General features: G+C 37.3%; 1 protein-coding gene across 1 annotated transcript in view; it reads left to right on the forward strand.

The window, feature by feature from the left end:
* ARSB (arylsulfatase B) overlaps positions 1 to 19,970 on the forward strand; it is an 80,305-nt gene that overhangs the window by 45,057 nt on the left and 15,278 nt on the right. Inside the window, exon 7 of the mRNA XM_039567140.1 lies at positions 19,379 to 19,507. Within this exon, the coding sequence (XP_039423074.1) occupies positions 19,379 to 19,507 (129 nt within the window). The remainder of the gene's footprint in view (positions 1 to 19,378; positions 19,508 to 19,970) is intronic.

Genomic DNA, 19,970 nt, shown 5'->3' on the forward strand with positions numbered 1-19,970 from the left:
CTATACCAGTTTGGTGAGCTCTCAGATGGAGCTGGATCCACTCAGAGGCGATTGCTCCTCTCCCTCCTTGCTAAAAGCCATTGCTTTTGTCTTTCTGGTTGTTTCTTCCTCACACTCTTGATTGTTTTCTGAAGTGATTAATGTGTGTCTCAATTGCTTGGTCTCAATGTAGATTTGTAGTTTATTAGAGAGTTTACAATTATGTGAATTTGCTATGAAAAATCTACTGTTTTTCAGGTTTGGGTCTGAAACATCCACATTTTCTGTTAGGTTTAAGGATTCAGTAGTAAAATAAGAAAATTAAAAACAGAAAGCTAAAATTACGTTGAGTGTATAATTTTCTCTGTACTGTATAGGTTAAGAAAGCACAAATAAAATGCATAAAGTAACTTAAAAATTGCATTAAGTCAAAAAATCTGATTTACATACATTTGAAGAGAAAAGAAACAAAATTGCTTTGCCCCATTTTCATTACTGTGTCTTTAAAAATAAAAAAATAGCCAAGTTGTTGGTGGTTTGGCAGCTGTGCAGATGACATCAGCTCTTCCATTGTGAAAGATCCTGCTGTCTTTTAAACAGCCTTATGGCATTTCATCAAGTTTTGGTGATTCAGCTAAATTAAAACCCAACTGGTTTTAAGTCTCAATTCCCCTAACTGCTAAACCAAACTTATTTCTGACCACAGTCATTTCTAGATGGCCTGTCTTGAAGCAGTATTGAAACTTTATATCCCACAGAAGGCAATTTTATTTTGAGAATCAGAGCTAAAAGAGATGCTGAAAGGAAATGTACCCTTTAATTCAGAGTTGTTAATCAGAATCTGTCAGTACACACTGTATTAGTTTTAATCTGACTTGCTAAATTCATTAATGAATTTAGTGACTTTCACAAAATCTTGTAGATGACATTTGTAGCATCACTTCCTCTTCAGAAAGAACTTGAATTTCTTTAAATTAGAAAGATGTATTCAAAATAAATATGTTTTGGGTGGGGCTGGCTTGGGCTGAAAAAAACTTTTACCTTCATTTAAAATTCCAAACTTAACCATAAACTAAAACTTCAAAGGCATAATAACATTGTAGATTACTAATTGTAGTCAGTTTATTTGGAAGATATATCTATTCAGAGGCAGACATCCAAGACGGAGAACTTGTAAAAACATTTTGTGATATTTCTCCAAACTTTTATTTGCCTAGAGCAAAATCAATCAAATTTTACATTACTCTCCTTGACATTTGAAAGAAGGCATTACCTCATATATTGCACTTTTAATTGCCAAAATAAATGATTGCTTATAACGGGCTAGATCTGCTATATGCAGAATGAACATATGATATATTACAATAGAGAAACCTTTCCTGTTCTGGGACTGATGTGTCATTCATGGGCATTAAAATTGCATTATAATGGCTGTAGCATTATATATTATATCCATGCATATACCAAAATGATTCATCTTGATTAAGGAATAGACACTCTAGACTCCTCTAGGTCCCATTTATTGCTTATTTTGCCTATGTAAAAGATGATTCCTGAGACTTTGTAGGACAGAAATTACTTCCTCCCCAGTTCTATTACTGATGATCTATCTTGTTTAGAATTATTTAACAAAAAGGTTAAAAAAAAGAAGAAAAAAGTGGGAAAAAATCTGTCATAATGGAGTTATTCAGTAGCAGCAGAAGATGCGTGAATGAGTGTGCTGGGTGGGCATTGAATGGGATAAATATACTCCATGTCTGTGATAGGCATAAGACCCAGAGTCTACTCTTGAGTCAAAACTGCAGAAAATTGACCAGTATGGTCAGCTGACTGAGCTTACGTAGCGACAGCTGGAATGGGAGAATGGTCAAGAACGGACCAAAACAGGTATGTTCTTTGCTTCTCCAAATTACCATTTTTCTGCAAAATTATACATATGCATGCTGGCCTTCTGGACTCTATCATCTTCCCATTTCAAGAATACCATAAATTACAATGACCCCCTGTAAGTTTGTAAGGCAGGATTTGCCGACATTGGACCCTGGATCCCAGTGCATGTCATGCTGACCTGCAGTTTTGGGCAGAGCTCAGCTCCACTCCTTAGTGGGCGGCTGCTGTTCCAGCTAGCTCTTCTGCCATTCACATCAGAGATAAGTGGTGTTTTTCTTCTGACTGTCAGCTGTATGAGTTTCTACGGTGTAGCTCTTGCTGTAAGGAAGTTTGGGCTGTGGTTCTGCATTGCCTTGGCTCGTAGCCCATCTGCGTCTCAGTGTGAACCATCCATCCCTGCAGTACTTAACAGTAGAGGATTGCATGTTTGGTGAGCCTCATAAATACTAATCCCCATGTTTCCTTTGGGATGTAGATAATCTCTTCTAGAATTTAGAAATGTTAGGTCACTTGATTAAGTGTGTAATGCAAGTGTCATGATGGGAATCCAGAAATCCCTCTATACTGCTTTTTTATTCTTCATTGTATTCTATAATTATTTGAACATAACGCTAGCATTTTATATTTTTTGCAGGTCTTGACTGTAAATAGTAGATTACATTTTTCAAATGAGATATCTCTGAGCCATAAACCTGAAAAATTTTAATTGTGCACAGGTTGTTAGAGTTGCTGTTCAGTTCTCTTTACCTTCAACATTGCCTCGTTACAGTGATGCAGATGGGGTTTGGGTGTTTCACATACAAGGCCATCACAACATGACGTATCTTCAATAATTCATAAGTTGCATTGCAATCAGTTAAAATTTGTTTCCTGGGAAAAGTAAGATTTTGTTTTCTGTTTTTCTTATTTTCCCACTGGGAGTGAAAGTCTAACATTTCTTTTTGCTGTCTCTCTTCTTGTGATGTTTAACATTGTAGGCTGTAATATTAAGTTTGCTCTTATTTAGAATAGCTTCAATTTTTTCATTCTGTAGTTGTGTAAGAATGTAGTAACCTGGATAAACACTTCACCCAGTTGATGTGCACAGGGATTTTTTGCTGCCCTCAGTGATTCTGGATTGAACTCAATTGTTTTTGTGGTGGGGTATTTTTGAAAAGAAATAATATGTTGCAAAAAAAGAAGGTGAATACTTCAAATGTCTACTCTTCTTGAAATTAAGCAGAGTATGTATTTTGAAAGGTAGGAGACTGAATATGATATTCTAATTCATTCTAATCCTTTCCTTTGGAATCAAACATTAATATGATAAAACTGACATTAGAAGGAATAATACTAGATCTGTATGTTTGTAGCATTTAACTAAGTGAATTAAGATAGATGAGCTTCACTGTTTAAGTTTGTGTACAGCACAGCCCTACACCTTGTCAACATGATGGCAGAAGTTACAGTATCTCAGGGCTCATCTGCTTCTTAAGATCAGTATTCTGTTCATTCTCTCAAGGTTAAGGTCAAGGCTATTCCTCAAATGTTTTTATTTTAATAAAATAAGAGAAAGACTCAGAGTTTGGTAGAAAACTCATTATTGCCATGAAGCAGCAAAAGGTCACAAAATGTCTTTCCTCAGTGAAGTAGCAAAACCCCTTATTTCTTCGGTAATTCATTGTCACAGTATAGGTTGGAAAAGCCCTTGACATTTCCAGAGTTTCCTTGTTGAGGTGAAATAATTGCTCTACACATCATGGTTCGAAAAAAGAGAAATCAGTACAAAATACATTTATGCAAAGGCCTTGTGAGCTCACAGAGCCATCTGCATTTCAAAGTGGCTGTAACAAGATGGTTCTTTCTTCTGGCTTATTTTTGTGAACTTTCGCACTAATTAAGGCATCAGAGCTACACATACTTGTGCAACTTCAGAAATGTACCTTATAAATGGGATAAGCCAATATAAAAGTTCTATTTCTGTAACTGAAATAGAAAAGTTACTTTCTACTGTCTAGTACTGCCTAATGAGCTATCTTCCAGAAAACACTGTAGAATATGTATTTTATTCACTATAAACATGAAGGAAAAATTGTTGGTTTTAGAAGAATGAGCAGAAAAGCAAAAATGAATTGACTTTATCCGAGTGAAGACGTAGAAGTGTCGATGGAAGAAGGTGCCTTGTGTGACTTTAAGCCTTTTCAAAAAATGTGCAAGACTTTATCTCTGGTGAGGAGAATTGTCTATCTGCTGTAGTACAGACTATCACCTAAAACAGGAATCCACAGCACTGCAGCAGGCCTAGAAATAGCCATGAAGGACTTGTTCAGCTCTCACATTGACAGTTTGTTTGTTACTGTGAAGAGGGAAAATGATAATTAAACAGTGCTATTCAAAGCTACCTTGTAATTTCGAGCTTTGATTTCTATGAGATTTTTTGTCTTTGGTGCTTCATAGGAAGACAAAAGTCTAAGAAGCACTAAATTATGTTATGATTAAAGGTTTGTTAATGTACAACAAGCAATGTCTACACAAAACCAGTCTGTTCCCAAGCAAGATACTCTTATATATTATTTCCTTAAAACAGTCTAAATTACCTGCTGGGGCTTTGATATTTAGCTTTTTCCCTATGTTTATGAAGACTCTAAAATATATGCATTTTCTGAAACATTCAGTAGGCTCTGAATTTTGGCTTTATTGTGGATGATGGTGACTGTGAATGTTAAGATAAATATCCATAACATTTTTTCCTGCCTGTTTCTCCATCTCTTCCCATTTCTCCATCTCTTCCCAAGATTTCACTCATATAAGTGCTAATTCAGAGACAATACAATGAAGTTGGTTCAAATCATATATCCCACAAAAGAATATATCCCAAGAAAGAATAGTCTATGCATTTATAACATTATCCATTATAATCAGGAAATTAAAAACAATCCCTGCATTTTTGTGAAAGATACTCTAGTTTCATTTTTGCAGTTCATTGACTGAGATTTACTGAAGTTCAGCAGTTATCAATAAAAGCGTCAAGATAATTTGCTGAGTATCAAACTGATCGTGGTGAGACTGGCATTTTTAACCAGAGCTGATTGTACTTCAGTTGACTGAGCTGTGTGCTGGAGGGGAACAGAATCAGTTGCTGGAGGAATATGAATTGTATTCATGCCAGGAAAACAGTATGCTCTTTGCCAAAGCAATAGGGAGAAATTCTTAAAACTCCTTCTAGAGTTTGCTTTTTCCTGTGCATTTCTTGATGAAAACTAAGTGACAGGATGCTGCATAGAATCAAGACTAGCAAAAGGTAATTCTTGTCATGAAGTTTCCATTGTGTAAAATGCTAAAAATAAACTTGCAGTATAGCACCAACATATTTATAGTACATCAATGTGAAACACAGTGCAAAATTTTATGTTTATGGTCAAGTGAGAATTTTGTTTGGGGAATCCTTTTCTACTTGTATTGAAGACTTTTTCTGCTTCTGTAGTTATAGAGGAGAGAAAGTTATAAATGGAGACTTGTAGATCTATTGAGAACAGCCATGTGTTTCCATGCTGTTAACAAACAAATGTAGCATTTTAAAAGACCTTATGTTTATAAATAGAAAATATGTAAGATCCAAGTGTATCTCCTAACTGTAAAAAATATTAGCTGTAACTTTTGTCCTTTAGCTCTTTTATTTCTCAATAAATTTTTCTTTGAAAATACAGTCTTATCTTGCAGGTGAGTAGTTGATTCATCTGAGTGGTTTAAGATTTTAGGGACTGTATAAATTATATTACTACATTAGAGATAGTCCAGATTTTCGATGCTTATAAGACTTGATTTAATAGTCATCAGTGGAAATGAAACATGTAGTACTTTCACTGCTCTCGATACTGTAACCACTGTGGTCTAGGGTATATAATAAAAACTTCAATCATGTTCAATATATTATTTCCTGTGGAAATACAGCTTTTTACTGGCTAGGCTTGTAGTTCAATGCCTTAGAAAGCCTCGGGCAGCCTAGAGAGGTAGCACGGGCAATCCAGCATTTCAGTAGCTCTAAAAGCGGCAATAGTAGCTGCAAAGCTGATACACCACAGCAGAAGCAAAGAGGGAGAAATACAGCTTTTGGGTTGCCAATTCCTGCAATTAGAAGCTTTCAAATAGAAACAGCAGACAAGACGTTCGCAGAAAGGGTGCAAGCCAAAGAGGCCGGGCCCCTCTTGGTCCTTTCTTTTATTGGGAGAAGGGAAAGGGGAGGACTGGGGGCGTACCCAGGGTGACCGGCCAATGAGACACTGCTAAAGAGTTTGAGTTACATTTGGTTTTGCCCGCGTTTGGAACAAAGGGCTTCAGAGCACATGACAGAGGCAAGTCCTGGCTTGTCTTGGGGAGGGGGAAGGGAAGCTCGGAACAGGCAGCAACAATTTCCTGAAATTTAGAAGGAAAAAAAATCTCATGTTCAAGTAAAGCATCATGTTGGTGCTTAATCAAAAACGTAAAGGAAAGAAAATTCAAACAGAATGAAAATCCATTGTCATTTCTGACACAGTCTGTCAGATCCATACTACTTTTATTCTGTGTGCAGATGGACAGTGTGGACAGTACCATTTTCCAGTTGCTGAATTGGCCTCCACTAGGAGTGGTGTATTCTGGAAGCTGTTTCTCTGTTCTTATGTTGCCTCATTAAACTTTCCTGCAACCTTTTCTGTTTTCCCCAGATCCAGGTACTTAAAAATGGGGAAATACCAAAGGAAATCTGTATTTTTTTTATTTACAATTCTGGTTTTTGTGGTATAATGTAGAGACCTGGGATTGAATGTATTTATAGACTGTCTGCAAGTCAAACTATAGGCCAGATCACTTGCAAATGAAAAACATGCTGTGCCTACAGAATGTTTTGGATCTTGAATGCTAGAAGAACACATATATCATTGAAGTAGATTTACAGGATAGTAGAAAATTAAGAATTTATTACAAATGGTGTACCCACTAACTTTCCTTACTTTCTTATATAAATTGAAAATTTTATGTACAAATTTGGTGTTAGTGGAAATTAAAATTACTCAAACCCATGTGGATACCCCATTACTTCTTTTCTGTGTTGTCATTCAAAATATTTGTATGTATTATGTGATGTGAAATGTAAAGTACGGACTTGCACAGAGTTGGGGAGAAATCTCTCATGAAAGATGGGAGGTCACTGTTCAAAACTGTTTGTAGCAGACAGAGTAACTCAGTTGGTTAGTGCTTTTGGTGTGGCCTGAGAATTTCCTCAGGGAGGAAACTATTGGACAGTTGGAAAAATGCTGTTGGAGGAAAGTTCAGAAGATGTGGTTGTGGGAAGCAGTGCTGACCACAAAGAAAAGTTACTGGGTGGCTTCCTGAGTTTTACTGCAGTGAAATTATGGTTCATTTCTTGACTTTGTGTTCCCCTTTGTGGCTCCAGTTAAAGGATCAAGTATATGGGTACCCGTTACCTGAAGTCTGCCTTAGTTCTGCTGTTTCAGTGCTGGAGGGAAGTATGTTTTAAGTAAACACTTCCTAGATTTTCTAGAACTTCAGAGCATAGGGACATTGGTTTTGGAGCAGGGAAAATGTAGAATTCATTTATATCTGTTCATTCATAAGGCTCAGTCTTTGGTATAATTCATGGCACTGTGTGTTCTTATTTTCTTAAACTCTTTCTTCTGAGAATTGGTAAATAATGTATTGGCGCTTTTGTTTTGATTTTAGAATCACTTTTATTTGAGGAGTTGATTAAAGCTTATGTGTTTTTGCCAGAAGTGATTGCTGTAAATGCAAATGTGGAAGCCTTTCATAGGACGGTTTTGTGGAAAACACATTGTGTCCACTGAACTGTATGGATAAAGGGGAATTTAGCTTCATTTATTTGATTAAGAGGAGTTGGTAGGGTGTAAATTCCTTGTTTGTTACTGCTGATGCTTAACCAGTCTGAACCAGAGCCCACTGGAATTAATGGAATGGTTCCCATTTGTTTAAGGGTAAGTCTTTCAAGCCCTAACAGACTTCCCGCTGTTCCGCAGTTGAGCATTAGTAAGGCACAGGAGCCTGCCAATCATGCAGGATTTGTGTGTGTGCACGTGGTGAGATTTCTAAGAGGCTGAATACTGCTGTCATGAGGGTAATTTTTATGTGGAATTTCATAATATATAAGAAAGTGTGTGTTTTTTTTTTAACCTATACTTCTGCTATTGTAGCACAAAAATGGGGTAAGATGATTAGAAGGAGTCTGCATTGCCTGTTAGGAAAGTAATCACTTGTGATTTTTTTAACTGCTTGGGTTTTCTTTTTTCTCTCTACTGGCCCACATGTAAATAAAATTTTTAAATCTTGATAATAGCATCAAATAACTTAGCTAAGAACAGAAGCTTTTATTTTAATGGAAGCAGTAGGAGAATAATTCAATTACCATTTTTCTGACAATACATACAAGGTGGTGAATACAATAAGAATTTATTAGATGATTAAAATAGTATGTTGATTTTAAAGATGGTAATGAAAAGTAAAGATGGTAAAGATGGTCTCTTTCTGTTTGGGTTTCATATGTAAGTGGTTTTTGGTTCACCAGTCCCAGACTTCTGTCTGGGGATCTCCTCTGTGGTTTTTGTAGACTACTAATCAGATCACAAGAGGCAGGGAGGCATACGCATCACCTTACTATGAAAATAATACTCATTACTTCTTGTTGGTTCTAAGTCCTAGTGGAAGTAGTGTCCGTGGTTTGGTTCAACTATTAAGCAGAATTCTACTCTGCAACACATATGGAGTTGTTCTCTCTCTAATAAAAAAACATTTTTACAAAATAAGGAAACTTTGTTGAATGTCAGTACTAGTTTGAAAACAAACTAGCAGGAGATTCCAAGTCAGAACTACAGTTTAATAGGAAAATTAAAGTAAAGGCAGAAAACACTGGCTCAAACTGACAGAGTCAGGATACAACCCTGTCGGTCAGGGTGGTGGTAGCAGTCCAACTAAATGGTGTCTGCAGTCCTCTTTGAAGTGATAGATATGGTTCTGTTGAAGCTGTGGTCCTGTTGAAAGGTCTGGTCTTCCTCTGAAGGTCCAGTGGTGGCTATGTAGCTCTTGTCCTCTGGGAACCCAGTAGGTAAGGGCTGCTTGTGCTGTTCCAAACCCCAGATTATATCTAGGTGGGAATGCTTGGTTCCTCCCCCTGGGTGGAGCATCTCACAATGGGATGATGTCATTTTATGAGTCATGCAGTGAGGCCTTGATAGCTCATTAGGGGAGATAGCCCCCAGAGGGAGTTACCAGGGATGAGTTATGGAGAGGATAAAGAACACTGCCCCATTTATCTTAACAGTTTACATAGGTCACAATGGAGTACATACCTTTTGGTTACATCTTACATTGTAACCTAAGACAATGTCTAAGCAGAATTTGAACATCTAATTTATCCCCTTGAGACTTACCATTGCCAGGTGACACTGCCTTTTGAAAGCCTGTCTGCCAAGAGTGAGAGTCTTCAGTGAGTTGACAGCCGGTATGCACAAGATTGAATTATTTTAAATGCAAAATCTTTTTTTGAACATGTGTGTAAGTGCCACTTCGTTTCCTCAAGCTGCCTCCCAGCAAGCACTAGTTTCTGCAGTTCAGTAGTTTCTTGCTGTCTGGCTGTGTAGTGCAGCCTTGTAATAGCTGTGTCTCTTGCTCTGAGGGTGTGTCTGACAGAACCACATGATGGGTGCCTCTTGTCACACCTGTAGCTCTGTGTTCCTTCAGCCTCTGTTATCAAAGATAAGTCTGAAAACATGAGCACTTGCACTGATCCTCCCAAGAGTCTCTGCATACAAGCAGGACTTCATTACGTTGCTGTCTTGGTGACAGCTGTGCTTATGTTGTGCTTACTGATAAAATCCAATCTCTTTTATCACCTTTATAACCTGCTTTTAAGGGTGCCAGAGGAGTGGCAGCTCAGAGAGGTGTCCTAGCTGTTCTGATAGCTGAGATGCAATTAAAAGATTTTACAAAGTGATAGAATAACATGGATATTTTCTATGAAGCATCTCTGGTGTGATTAAAAGAAAAAAGCCACTCCATTTTGTTCGGAGAACATAGTCTAGTCCTGTTGGAAGATGGCCATTCCAAGCCAAAGCAGACAACTGACTTCTTAAGTAAAGAATTTATGTCTCACTCAGTGTTTCAGTTTGAGTTTTTCTCACTGTGGCTACATGGTTTGCAGTAGTGCTGCTCTACATTGTAGGTGATGTCTAGTTGGATCAGGTGGAGGCTGTAGTCACACTGAAAAATACTAAAAACTACCTAGGTCATGGGATTTCACTCAAGATACCTCCCGAGGTGTGTGTAGTAAGTTCAGAGTACTCAAAGTATTTAGCGTGCATGTTTAAATGATATGTCCCCTGTCATTTAAGGTTTTGTTCATATGATTGCATTTGGCCAATGTCACACAGGATGGGAGGGAGTGAAAACAACCTGGTCCCTGGAGTTCCGTAGAAAATGCAAATTTAATTAAATAGAATGTACATCTAGCAAAGGAGTTTTATTCACAAGGGATTGCATACCACCTAAACTTGCAACTGTACTTCCTCAGTCTTGTTTTTGAGATGGGAAGACCAAAACTACAGTTTTCCAGTGCTTTGTTAACAAGTCCTTTTCTAATAATTCCTTCCTTCAGTTCTCTTTTTGTACAACGCAGACATAATTCTGAAAAAGCATCAGCTTAATCTGTCATGATCCCAGGGTTTCACTCTTGGTTATGAGTGACACAAAGGCCATAATTTTATATGTTTATATGACTTTCAGATTATTTTTTCACACATGCATCAGTTTACCTGCATCTATGTTAAATATCACTGACTATTTTAGTGCCTACTACTCAGCTTCATACAGGCCTTCTGTCGTTCTTCATAGCCAGCTTTAAATAACTTGTCATCATTCACAGACTCTGTTACCTCACTGTTCATTCCCTTTTCCAGGTCATTTAGAATATGTTCAACAGTAGAGTTACCAGCACAAATTCCTTTAGGAGTCAAAACTGGTTTTGTTTCCTATTTTTTTAGATGCTTTTCTATCCCCGTGAGGATCTTTCTCTCTTTCCCTATCATTGCTTAGTTTCTTGACCTACGTGGCCATGTGGTATGAGAAGTAACCTTTTTTCTATGTGGATCCTGTTATGTGTTATTAAAGTACTGGAGTGGAGTAACCAAATAAGTGTTGCATAGCCAGACAAAATTTATACAGAAATACAAGTCTTGAACTACAGAGAAAAATGTTGGTTAATAAGAAAATATCTAGGGAATCTCTTTGTGCAGTATACATTACAAACTGCAAGGCTTCAAGCTATTGAGATATCCTTTGTAATATGTCCACACACTTGTGTCACAAGAAATGCTGGTGATATTCCTACTTGGGCTGAATGTGCTTTACACCTGCAAAGCAGTGGCACCTGTTTACTGCTTGTTTCAGATGCACTTCTAATTTGGACTGCAAAGAGTGTGAGGCATCTAACATCTTAATTCATGCTGGGTTTTGTGGCTTTTCTTAATACATACTTTTCAGTCTTTTCTGTCAAGCAGGTTGCAATTAAGGTTGGAGCTTTTTGTGATTATATTTACCCTGTCGTACAGCTGCTACATTATATTATCAGAAATAGAAGTTTAACTATAGAGAATGTGATATTTTTCATTTTTTCCTTTGGGAAATATACTGAAAAGGTAGATAACTTCTAACATCCTTGTTTTGCAGATGAAGAATGGTGGAAGCTTCATTTGCTTCTGTTTTCCTTAAATGACACTGATTATATGCAGCTGTTTTCAAAAGAATGTTTTTGCTACTGTATAGGATATTGGAAAATTGTAGGCATGGCCACTGTGATACTCACTTAGCTGTTCAGATTACTTTTTGGTCAGGCTCTGTCTCCCAAATAAGTCATAAATTAACGTTCCTTTGTCTTTCTCCAAAACTATTCCTCAGTACCCAATACTGCCTCCCCACATGCTTGTATTGTAGACCACAGCGTACAGAAATACAGCATGCTTCAAGCAACATCGTTTTGGATGCTTTAAGTTTTGTGGTCAGGACCTTGGTAAATGGCATGTTAGAGAGAACTGTGTACTCTTTGATCTCTCACCAGCCAAGAAAATTTGTTCTCAACATGGGTCATTTTCATCATCGTAATCATACACTGAAAGCAGAATATTTTATTTTTAGATGTACTGTCTATTTATGTTGCCACACTTGAAGTTTCTACCAATTGCTTGAGTTAGTCTCAGTGAATGAAAGAAGAAGAGCTAGAGGAATGAGAAGACTAATTGATCTAAGTTTATTAAATTTTCAAAATACAACGAATAATGATATGGAATATGTATAGTCCTTCTTTTAAATCCCAGCTGAACATTTACACTTTATTTAGTTTATCTTCCTTCTTACAGTTAAAAATTAGATAGCAAAGTTTAAATGAGTACACTCTTATGAAACTAATTATTTAATAAAATGTGTCCACAAATTTGTCTTTTAGATTAATTTAAAGAGCAAGCCTTTCTTTAAAAGGCAGGTTCAGACTGTACCCTTTATTTTCTTTAACTTGCGAATTTTCACAATGTGGGTGTGGACTATCCTTAACCTTTTTTTACAAGTAACGGTTGCATGGTACTTGAACTATTTGCTTTGCAAAGTAAAAAGCAAAGGATTGAAGTGAATCATAGGAAATATTTGCAAAGAAGCTTACAGGTCTGAATTTTCCAGCCTTCATACCAAGTGTTGCAGGGACTTTTTGCTGTTGTCTGCACTATTTTTAGGAGAACTTTCTTCCTAGTATTTGCTCTTGATTGAATATTAAATATTGTAGAGGTTATCAGTGAAACTGTTGGAAACATCATAAGACAGACAGATAAACAAAGTGGATTTATAGTCTCCATGCAGGAAGATGAGTAGAGAGCTTTTGACAGACATCTAAATCTGTAAAATGCAGTAAAACTGGATCAACCCTTCTTTTCTTCTATTACCATGTAGCATTACAGGCATCAAAGGATCGTGAAGTTGTTTTGGTTTGCAGCAGTAGTAGAAGGATTTAAAAGGTTTTGAGTTGTACAGAAAATAAATGGATTTTCAGACATTTTTGTGGTTTTCCTGGTGGTCAGATAAATTAGTATTTTTTAATTTTTGGTAAGTTTTTGGTAGGTAACTAGGACTGTATAAGCCAAGGAACAGATGATTGATTCTCAAGCATACATTGATCAGCAGGATAGAAATATGAAAAAATTTTACTTCCTGTTTTCCACCTCTGGAAATCATTGCCCAGTTGGATTGATGAACTAATGAGTTAAGCAGAAGGCTGCTGTAAGTGTATGCAAAAATATGTAGGAAGAGAGTTCTTCCTCTAGAAGAGCTACCCACCTAACATAAACAATGTTTTAAATCAGGAGGACACATGGGATACTGAATGAGGTCAGAGAGCTTTTTTGAAAGGCGAGGAGGAATAAAACAGGGCTAAGCACATTGCAGCATTTTTTATGATCTCCCCTATGCTTAGGAAGTGAAGCGAAAGAACAGACTGCTGGGCAAAGTAAGCAGTTTTGGTTTATCTTTTCTGTTTTATGTTGAATCTTCTGTTATTAACGACTTCTCAGAACACACTTCAGTATGGCAAAACCTGTCATCTTGTAACATTTCTGTAAATTGTAAGGGGTTTTTTTAAGTTCAAAATTGTATGAAATAATGTGGGTGTCAGATTCTCATTTCAAGGTGAATTCGTTATTTCAATTACTTTCCTCTTGATTTATGCTCTGGTGTAAGTGAAAAAACAGCCCTAAGGAAATAACTGACTTGTCTGCACAAACTGATCTGTGCGTTGGAAGTCATTGCTAATACAAATTAATGTTACCACTGCTTTATTCTACCCTTCCTTTAAAGAATAGCACTCAAAGTATACCAGAGGGTATGCTAGAAATGACTCATGGTGTTCATGGATTTGTGAAATCATAGTTCAACCTGAATCTGAATCATATATACATAGAGAGGAGGGGAACCAAGCTGGTGGAAGAATTTAAGTGCAAGGCTTGGGATGAGTGGCCGAGGTCACTTGGTTTGCTCAGCTTGGAGAAAGCTGAGGGGTGACCTCAGGGCAGCCTACAACTTCCTCAAGGGGGAAAGCAGAGGGGCTCATCCCCTCTTTCTGTGACTGCTGACTGGGCATGAGGAGATGGAATGAAACTGCATCAGAAGAAGTTCACTTTGGGCTTTACAAAAAGGTTCTTCACTGAAACAGGCTCCCCAGGGAGTGTTACAAGCCTGCCAGAGCTCAAGGAGCATCTGGACAACCCTCTTGGTCATATGGTTTAGTTTTGGGTAATCCTGTGAGGAGCAGAGAGTTGGAGTCTATGATCCACATAGATATGCTATGGTGCTATGATTCTAGACTTAGTTTTTGTGGAAGTTTTAACCCTTTCAGTTCAGTGCTTACAGGGATTACTCTAATGAAAGTAATCTACTTCGATATAGCACTTCCTTTTGTAAATTTTTTATTTGCCTCTCCCGAACTGAAAGTAATTTGTAACACATCTTGTGTAAGACCACACCAAAAATCTGTCCAGTTCATTGTTCTGAGAGTAGCAGTTGTGTAGGACAGAGTATACGAGGGCAAACACATTAAATACACTTCTCATGTGTGGCCCCCACAGCCTGCTCCTAATCTTTAGGTTGTGATTTTGGAAATAAGAATTCTTGATGGATTTTTCTTCCACTTTTTGAATCCTTTTATTACTCAACCTGCATAAAATTTTGGCACCCACAGCATTCCATGTAAAGGAATTCCACACTTGAGTTTGGTTTGTAATAAGGAAGTATATACTATCATATATTTTCAGTACATGACAATTTATTCAATGCCCTTATTAGAAAAGAATTGTTGTTCATTACTCAGTTTCCTGTGGCCACACAATTTCTTCGACCTCTGTCCTTTCTCTCATCAATTGTCCATTTTTTAGGATAAAGAGTCCTATTTACTTAGTCATTCTTCACATGGAAGTTGTTCATAGCTTTAATCTTCCTTGCCTTATGTCTTTGTATCTTGCTTGGCTTTTCTGTGTCTGTTTTGTAACATGGGAACCAAAACTGCATAGTACACTATGTGAGGCACAAGAAGGACCTTGGTGGTGGCATTGTGTCCCGTTCATTGCCAATTTTAATATTGGGATTGCTTTGCTGAACAGCCTCTGGGCATTACCTGTTCATTACAACTTCACAAACACTTCCCTAAACAGCAATAGCTAGTTCAGAACACATTCTTTTGTGTATGTGGAGTGTTGGCTTTTCCCCGCCATGTTCATTACTTTCCCTTTTGTTGTACTTAAATTTGTGCACTGGCAAGACTTAATGCACTGAAAGATTGTTCACTCTTCCTGAAAAGTCCAGGATATTCTCTGGTCAACAGCCAGGATATGTACTTATGTACTTATCCAGTAGTCAATTTTCCAACATCCTGCTATGTTAATGACATTGGCCTTCGGAAAAATCAGATTTCTTGAAGGTGCAAATCAGCTATTGAAAATTACATAGGACTTTTCATCCTAGTTTGAAATATGGATGTGTATAGAAGCCGTGTATGATAGTAGAAGTAAAAGAACTAAGCTGAGGTTTCCATAAGGGGCAAAGGGCCAGACTTCTAAAGTATTTAAATAATAAACTACTTTTGTGGGTAGCGAGAGTTGGCCACCTCAGTTCCTTTAAAAATCTGATCCTGAAACCATTTTTCAGGCTGTCAAAGGATTTCTTGAACTATGCTATGAACTCCAAAGTCACTTACCAAGGGCAACGGCTTCTGAGGGACCTAGCTTTTTCTATAGAGATACAAAAGCTATTTGAATACTGTTTGGTGACCTAGAACTCCAACCAAAACTCTAAAATCTTTCAACAAATTCATTTTAACATTAAATATTTGAAAATAAATATCTGAATAAAAGGTCATTGTTTTCTTAACTAATACGAGTTTTATCATTTCCCAAGAGACTACCTAAAAAAGAAATATAGAAACTGGTGAGGCTCCAAAGTTGGGGTTCAGGAAACAGTGGCTTCTGTTTGACAATAATAAAGTTCATGACAAAGGCTGTGGGATTTTCTTTCAATGTGGAAATAAAGCTTTATTTCATTAGCTGCTGATACACTGATCCAACGGCAAAAAAAGTAAAATGTTTAGCCTCTACACAAGCAAAAGCATCACATTTTTTGTATATAAGTCTGTAAGGAGACTATGCAGACCTATGAAGGCAGGCTTGATTACAGAACTTAATAAAAGGCATCTGTCCTTTGATTGCTGAATTAGTCCACAGGGCAGTTCTTACTGTCAACCATAATGGAAAAAGAAGAAATAAAAAACTCCCCCATAATATAGAACAAATGCAGAAAATACCTGCTTAGATGCTGTGGAAGTGAACATTTTGTCTTGAAAAGGAAACAAAACCAATATGACTTCTTCAGTCTGTGAAATCAGAAAAGAGATCTCTCTAAAATTTATATTGCAAGGGAGAAGAGAGCCCAGGAATTTTGCATTTCACCTGCAGCAGCAAAAGCTGAAGGCAGAGGTAGAAACTTACCAGCTGGGCTGAAGAGAAGGAGGAAAATGGGTAAATGCAGGGGGAAGAATATCTGAGCTTAAGCTGCAAGTCATAGGATGGAAAGAAAAGAATTCATATCAAGCAAAATTTTTGTTTATCTTAGTTCTGTATCTGGTGCTTATGTAATGTAATAAACCAACAGTACTGTCAGTATCCTTGTAGAGAGCATTCCAACAAGCATCATCCGTTTTCCATGACCAATACATCTGATGAAAGTTGACCTGTACTGTCTGGAAAGCAATGAATGCACTTCTCTGAATAATAGACAGTACATTTCCTTGGCACAAAACAAATGCTTGCAATGGGTGAATTAACATGACTGACAGAATTCTGTTCATAACAGCTCAATATGAGGGAATTTATCAATTTCTCTTCAAAAAATTATGCCAAAAGATAATATTTCACCAAACAACTTCAACTTTATGCTCTGGTAAAAGCATTTTTTCATTTAGTAATCTAGTTTTGTTACCTGGACCAGATCAGAGTTTTTAAAAATTGTTCTATCTTCTTGAATCTTATTTTAAGTCTCATACATGGCATTCTAAGGATATTTTGTAAAGTGTATCTAAAAATACAATCTTTCATACCATTTATTTGAAGTATTTAAAATAGTTTATCTTGTGTAATGTTATGGCTTCACATACCCTATGTAGCTGAGCAATCAGAAGTATATTCTTCATGCTAAACTTTAAAATTGGAAATGCAGGCTCACATAATTTTATATTTAGACCAAGCCTTGATATTGTAGTTTTGAGACATAAGGTTTAGAAAGCATGATTCTTTTTTTGACCTGCCGAATGTCTTTCATTGTGCTTAAGAAAGTAGATGGCAAAGAGGAGTAGTCAAGGAGGAGTAGCAAAACATATGACAGAGTAACACATAACACAGTGATGTTGTAAAGTAAGTAGTATTAATCTTTAAACTATTCCATATTTTCTACGGACATCACGTGGCTGTATGAGGATTTCTCTCCCAGAAGAGATTCTGCTTGGATTACTTACAAGGTTTCCCTTGGTTTTGTAGGGGTTTGAGGTTTATTTTCTTTTTTAGGTCAGCTTCAGTGCTCCTTGATCTAAGATGAGCTGAGTCCTCCCCAGTTTGTGTATGCATACTCCAAATGAGTAGCCCCTTTTATATCCTTATTAATCTGGTAACATTACACAAGTCTGATGTAGATAGGGAACTTGGGTTGATGCCATAAAGATTTATGCCTTTTCTTTTATACCCCTGTTATACCTTTTTTACAATTTCTGTATTCCTGGTGCTTTTTGCCTACATTCTTGGACTTGTTTGTCAAGCTAAGAGACTAAACATTTTAGAAGCTTCGTAGTTAGGGATCAGTGTGCCCCAGACCCCAAGGTCCTCTCCAGAACACATTCTGTAAACCAAGATAGAACCATCCAGGGGAAGGTTCCTTGGGGAGGGGGGTCTCACTCGAGCCTCTCATTGGGGAATCTTTGATAGATATGCTAATCAGTAAAACCTATAATGTTATACCCAATGTTGGGGGGGAAGAAGAGAGACACAGAGACACGGACACAGAGATAGACTCGGCGGGGTGTATTTTGATGCATATGACCTAGACGTGTACACCTAAGGATCCTTAAAATAAATACCAAGGTAAAATCCCTTTTCCCCTTCTAACCGTGTATGACTCTTGATTTTAAGACCAGGAAAAGGCATCAGGGTATGCACAAATCTGTTTATTAGAGAAAATCAACTCAAAGTGTAAAGTCCAGTAAGAAAATAGAAGCTTTCCAACTCCTTCATAAAAAATAGAGAAATTGTGTCCTAGCATTTCCTTTCCCAACTTTCTGTTCTTTCCATTAGATATGTATTTGCCTCACTGTGTTGTGCAGAATTTACTCTTTTTAGAAATATCTAGTTCTGCTTCCTCTTGGCTCTTACACGATCATCGTACATCATTTCATGAATTCTCATCTGAAAATCTGTCAGCTGAGTCCTTCAGAGTCCCTAAAGTGATTGAAAACCATCTCTTGAAAGAAGCTAGAAAATCAACATTGATTTCTCTCCATCTTTTAATGCGTCTCCTAGTCTGATTGAAGTTGCCTTCTGGTAGTCATTGGTAAACTGTTGTCAGCTGATACAGTTAATATAAAACTTCTGGGTTTTAGGTCTTGAACTCCTACCTTATTTATGAAAGCTCACCTGGAAGTTGGTTTGGATGCTCCTGGGGTGCCCATCTGACTCACTTCCTCGCTGTTGGTTTCAATAACAAACTGGTTTCCTAATCATCCCTGGTCAATGCATTTTAATTTTTTTTCCTGAGCTCCCTCCTAGAAGGAGCTTCGGGTTTCCTTTTGAGAGGGAATGTGAACAGAGTTGACATTTCAGTCTTCTGTAGTATCTGAATATGGGGCCACATCATACACAGCTCCTCCAAAGACAGTATGAAGATATGCCACAGAAGAAGCTTGCTGACCAGATGTGTACCTTCATAAACACAGCCAGCTCAGCCCAGAGAGACAGCTCTCTGATGTTGATACAGGTCAGAACCTGGGGCTCATTCTCTGTAGTGACCTAAGAGAATTGATAGTAGTAGCACTGACTCAGGAGATCTTTCGATCCTGTATTCCTACCTGGAAAAAGATACGGGCACTTGTGTGACCAAGTCCAATCTTGAGCATTCTTAATACAGGTATATGAGATACACATATAATATCTGTGTACAGAATGAGTCCAGTTACCTGGCCTCAGCTGTGACACTTTCCACTGGTAAGTTCTTAAAATGCGGTTCAAGCTCAGAGTTAAATACATCCGCTGAATCATAGCACAGATCTTTGCACATATATACAACAAATTGTTTATCCAGTGCAGAAAAACAAATGGATGATACTGCTTTATTTTCCAGCAGAGTTCTAAAAATTGCGCCATGAATATGCAATATACCTAACTTTGTTTTCTGTTTGATTAAGGTCTTGGCATTGACAAGAGGACATCTTTACCACAGAGCAATTCTTCTCCATGGGATGATACACTTTTCAATATATCCATGCATGCAGCAATACGACATGGCAAATGGAAGTTACTAACTGGATATCCAGGTAACAAAATAACACCTTTTTGTACAGTGTATCCTATCTCCTATCCACCACAAACTCAGTTTAATTTTGTTTCATGTATTTTAATTTCTTTTAGTAATTCTGCTAACTTCTTAGGTTTTTGACCACATGCAAAGATCTAGAATGAGCACTTATAAAACCCAAACTATTTCATTTTCCGGATATTTTGTCTACAAATTACTTTAACTGTAGTGAAAAAGCTGTCATAGAATATCTCAAGTTGGAAGGGACCCATAAGGATCATAGAATTCAAGAAGAAGGTGCATTAAATTATTTGATATGAAATAAAGTTACATGGAATTTTGAATCCCAGTGGTGCAGCTTTTTTTGCATAAATAAGACTCCTATTTAGGTAACCCTGGACTAGAGAAACTCTGGTGCAGGGCTAGAGTTAAGGTGTGCAGCAACAGTCACTGCCCAGGGGTTTGTCAAGAGACTAGTGAAT

This window comes from Corvus cornix, chromosome Z (genome assembly GCF_000738735.6).
Source record: "Corvus cornix cornix isolate S_Up_H32 chromosome Z, ASM73873v5, whole genome shotgun sequence".
Classification (NCBI taxonomy): Eukaryota; Metazoa; Chordata; class Aves; order Passeriformes; family Corvidae; genus Corvus; species Corvus cornix.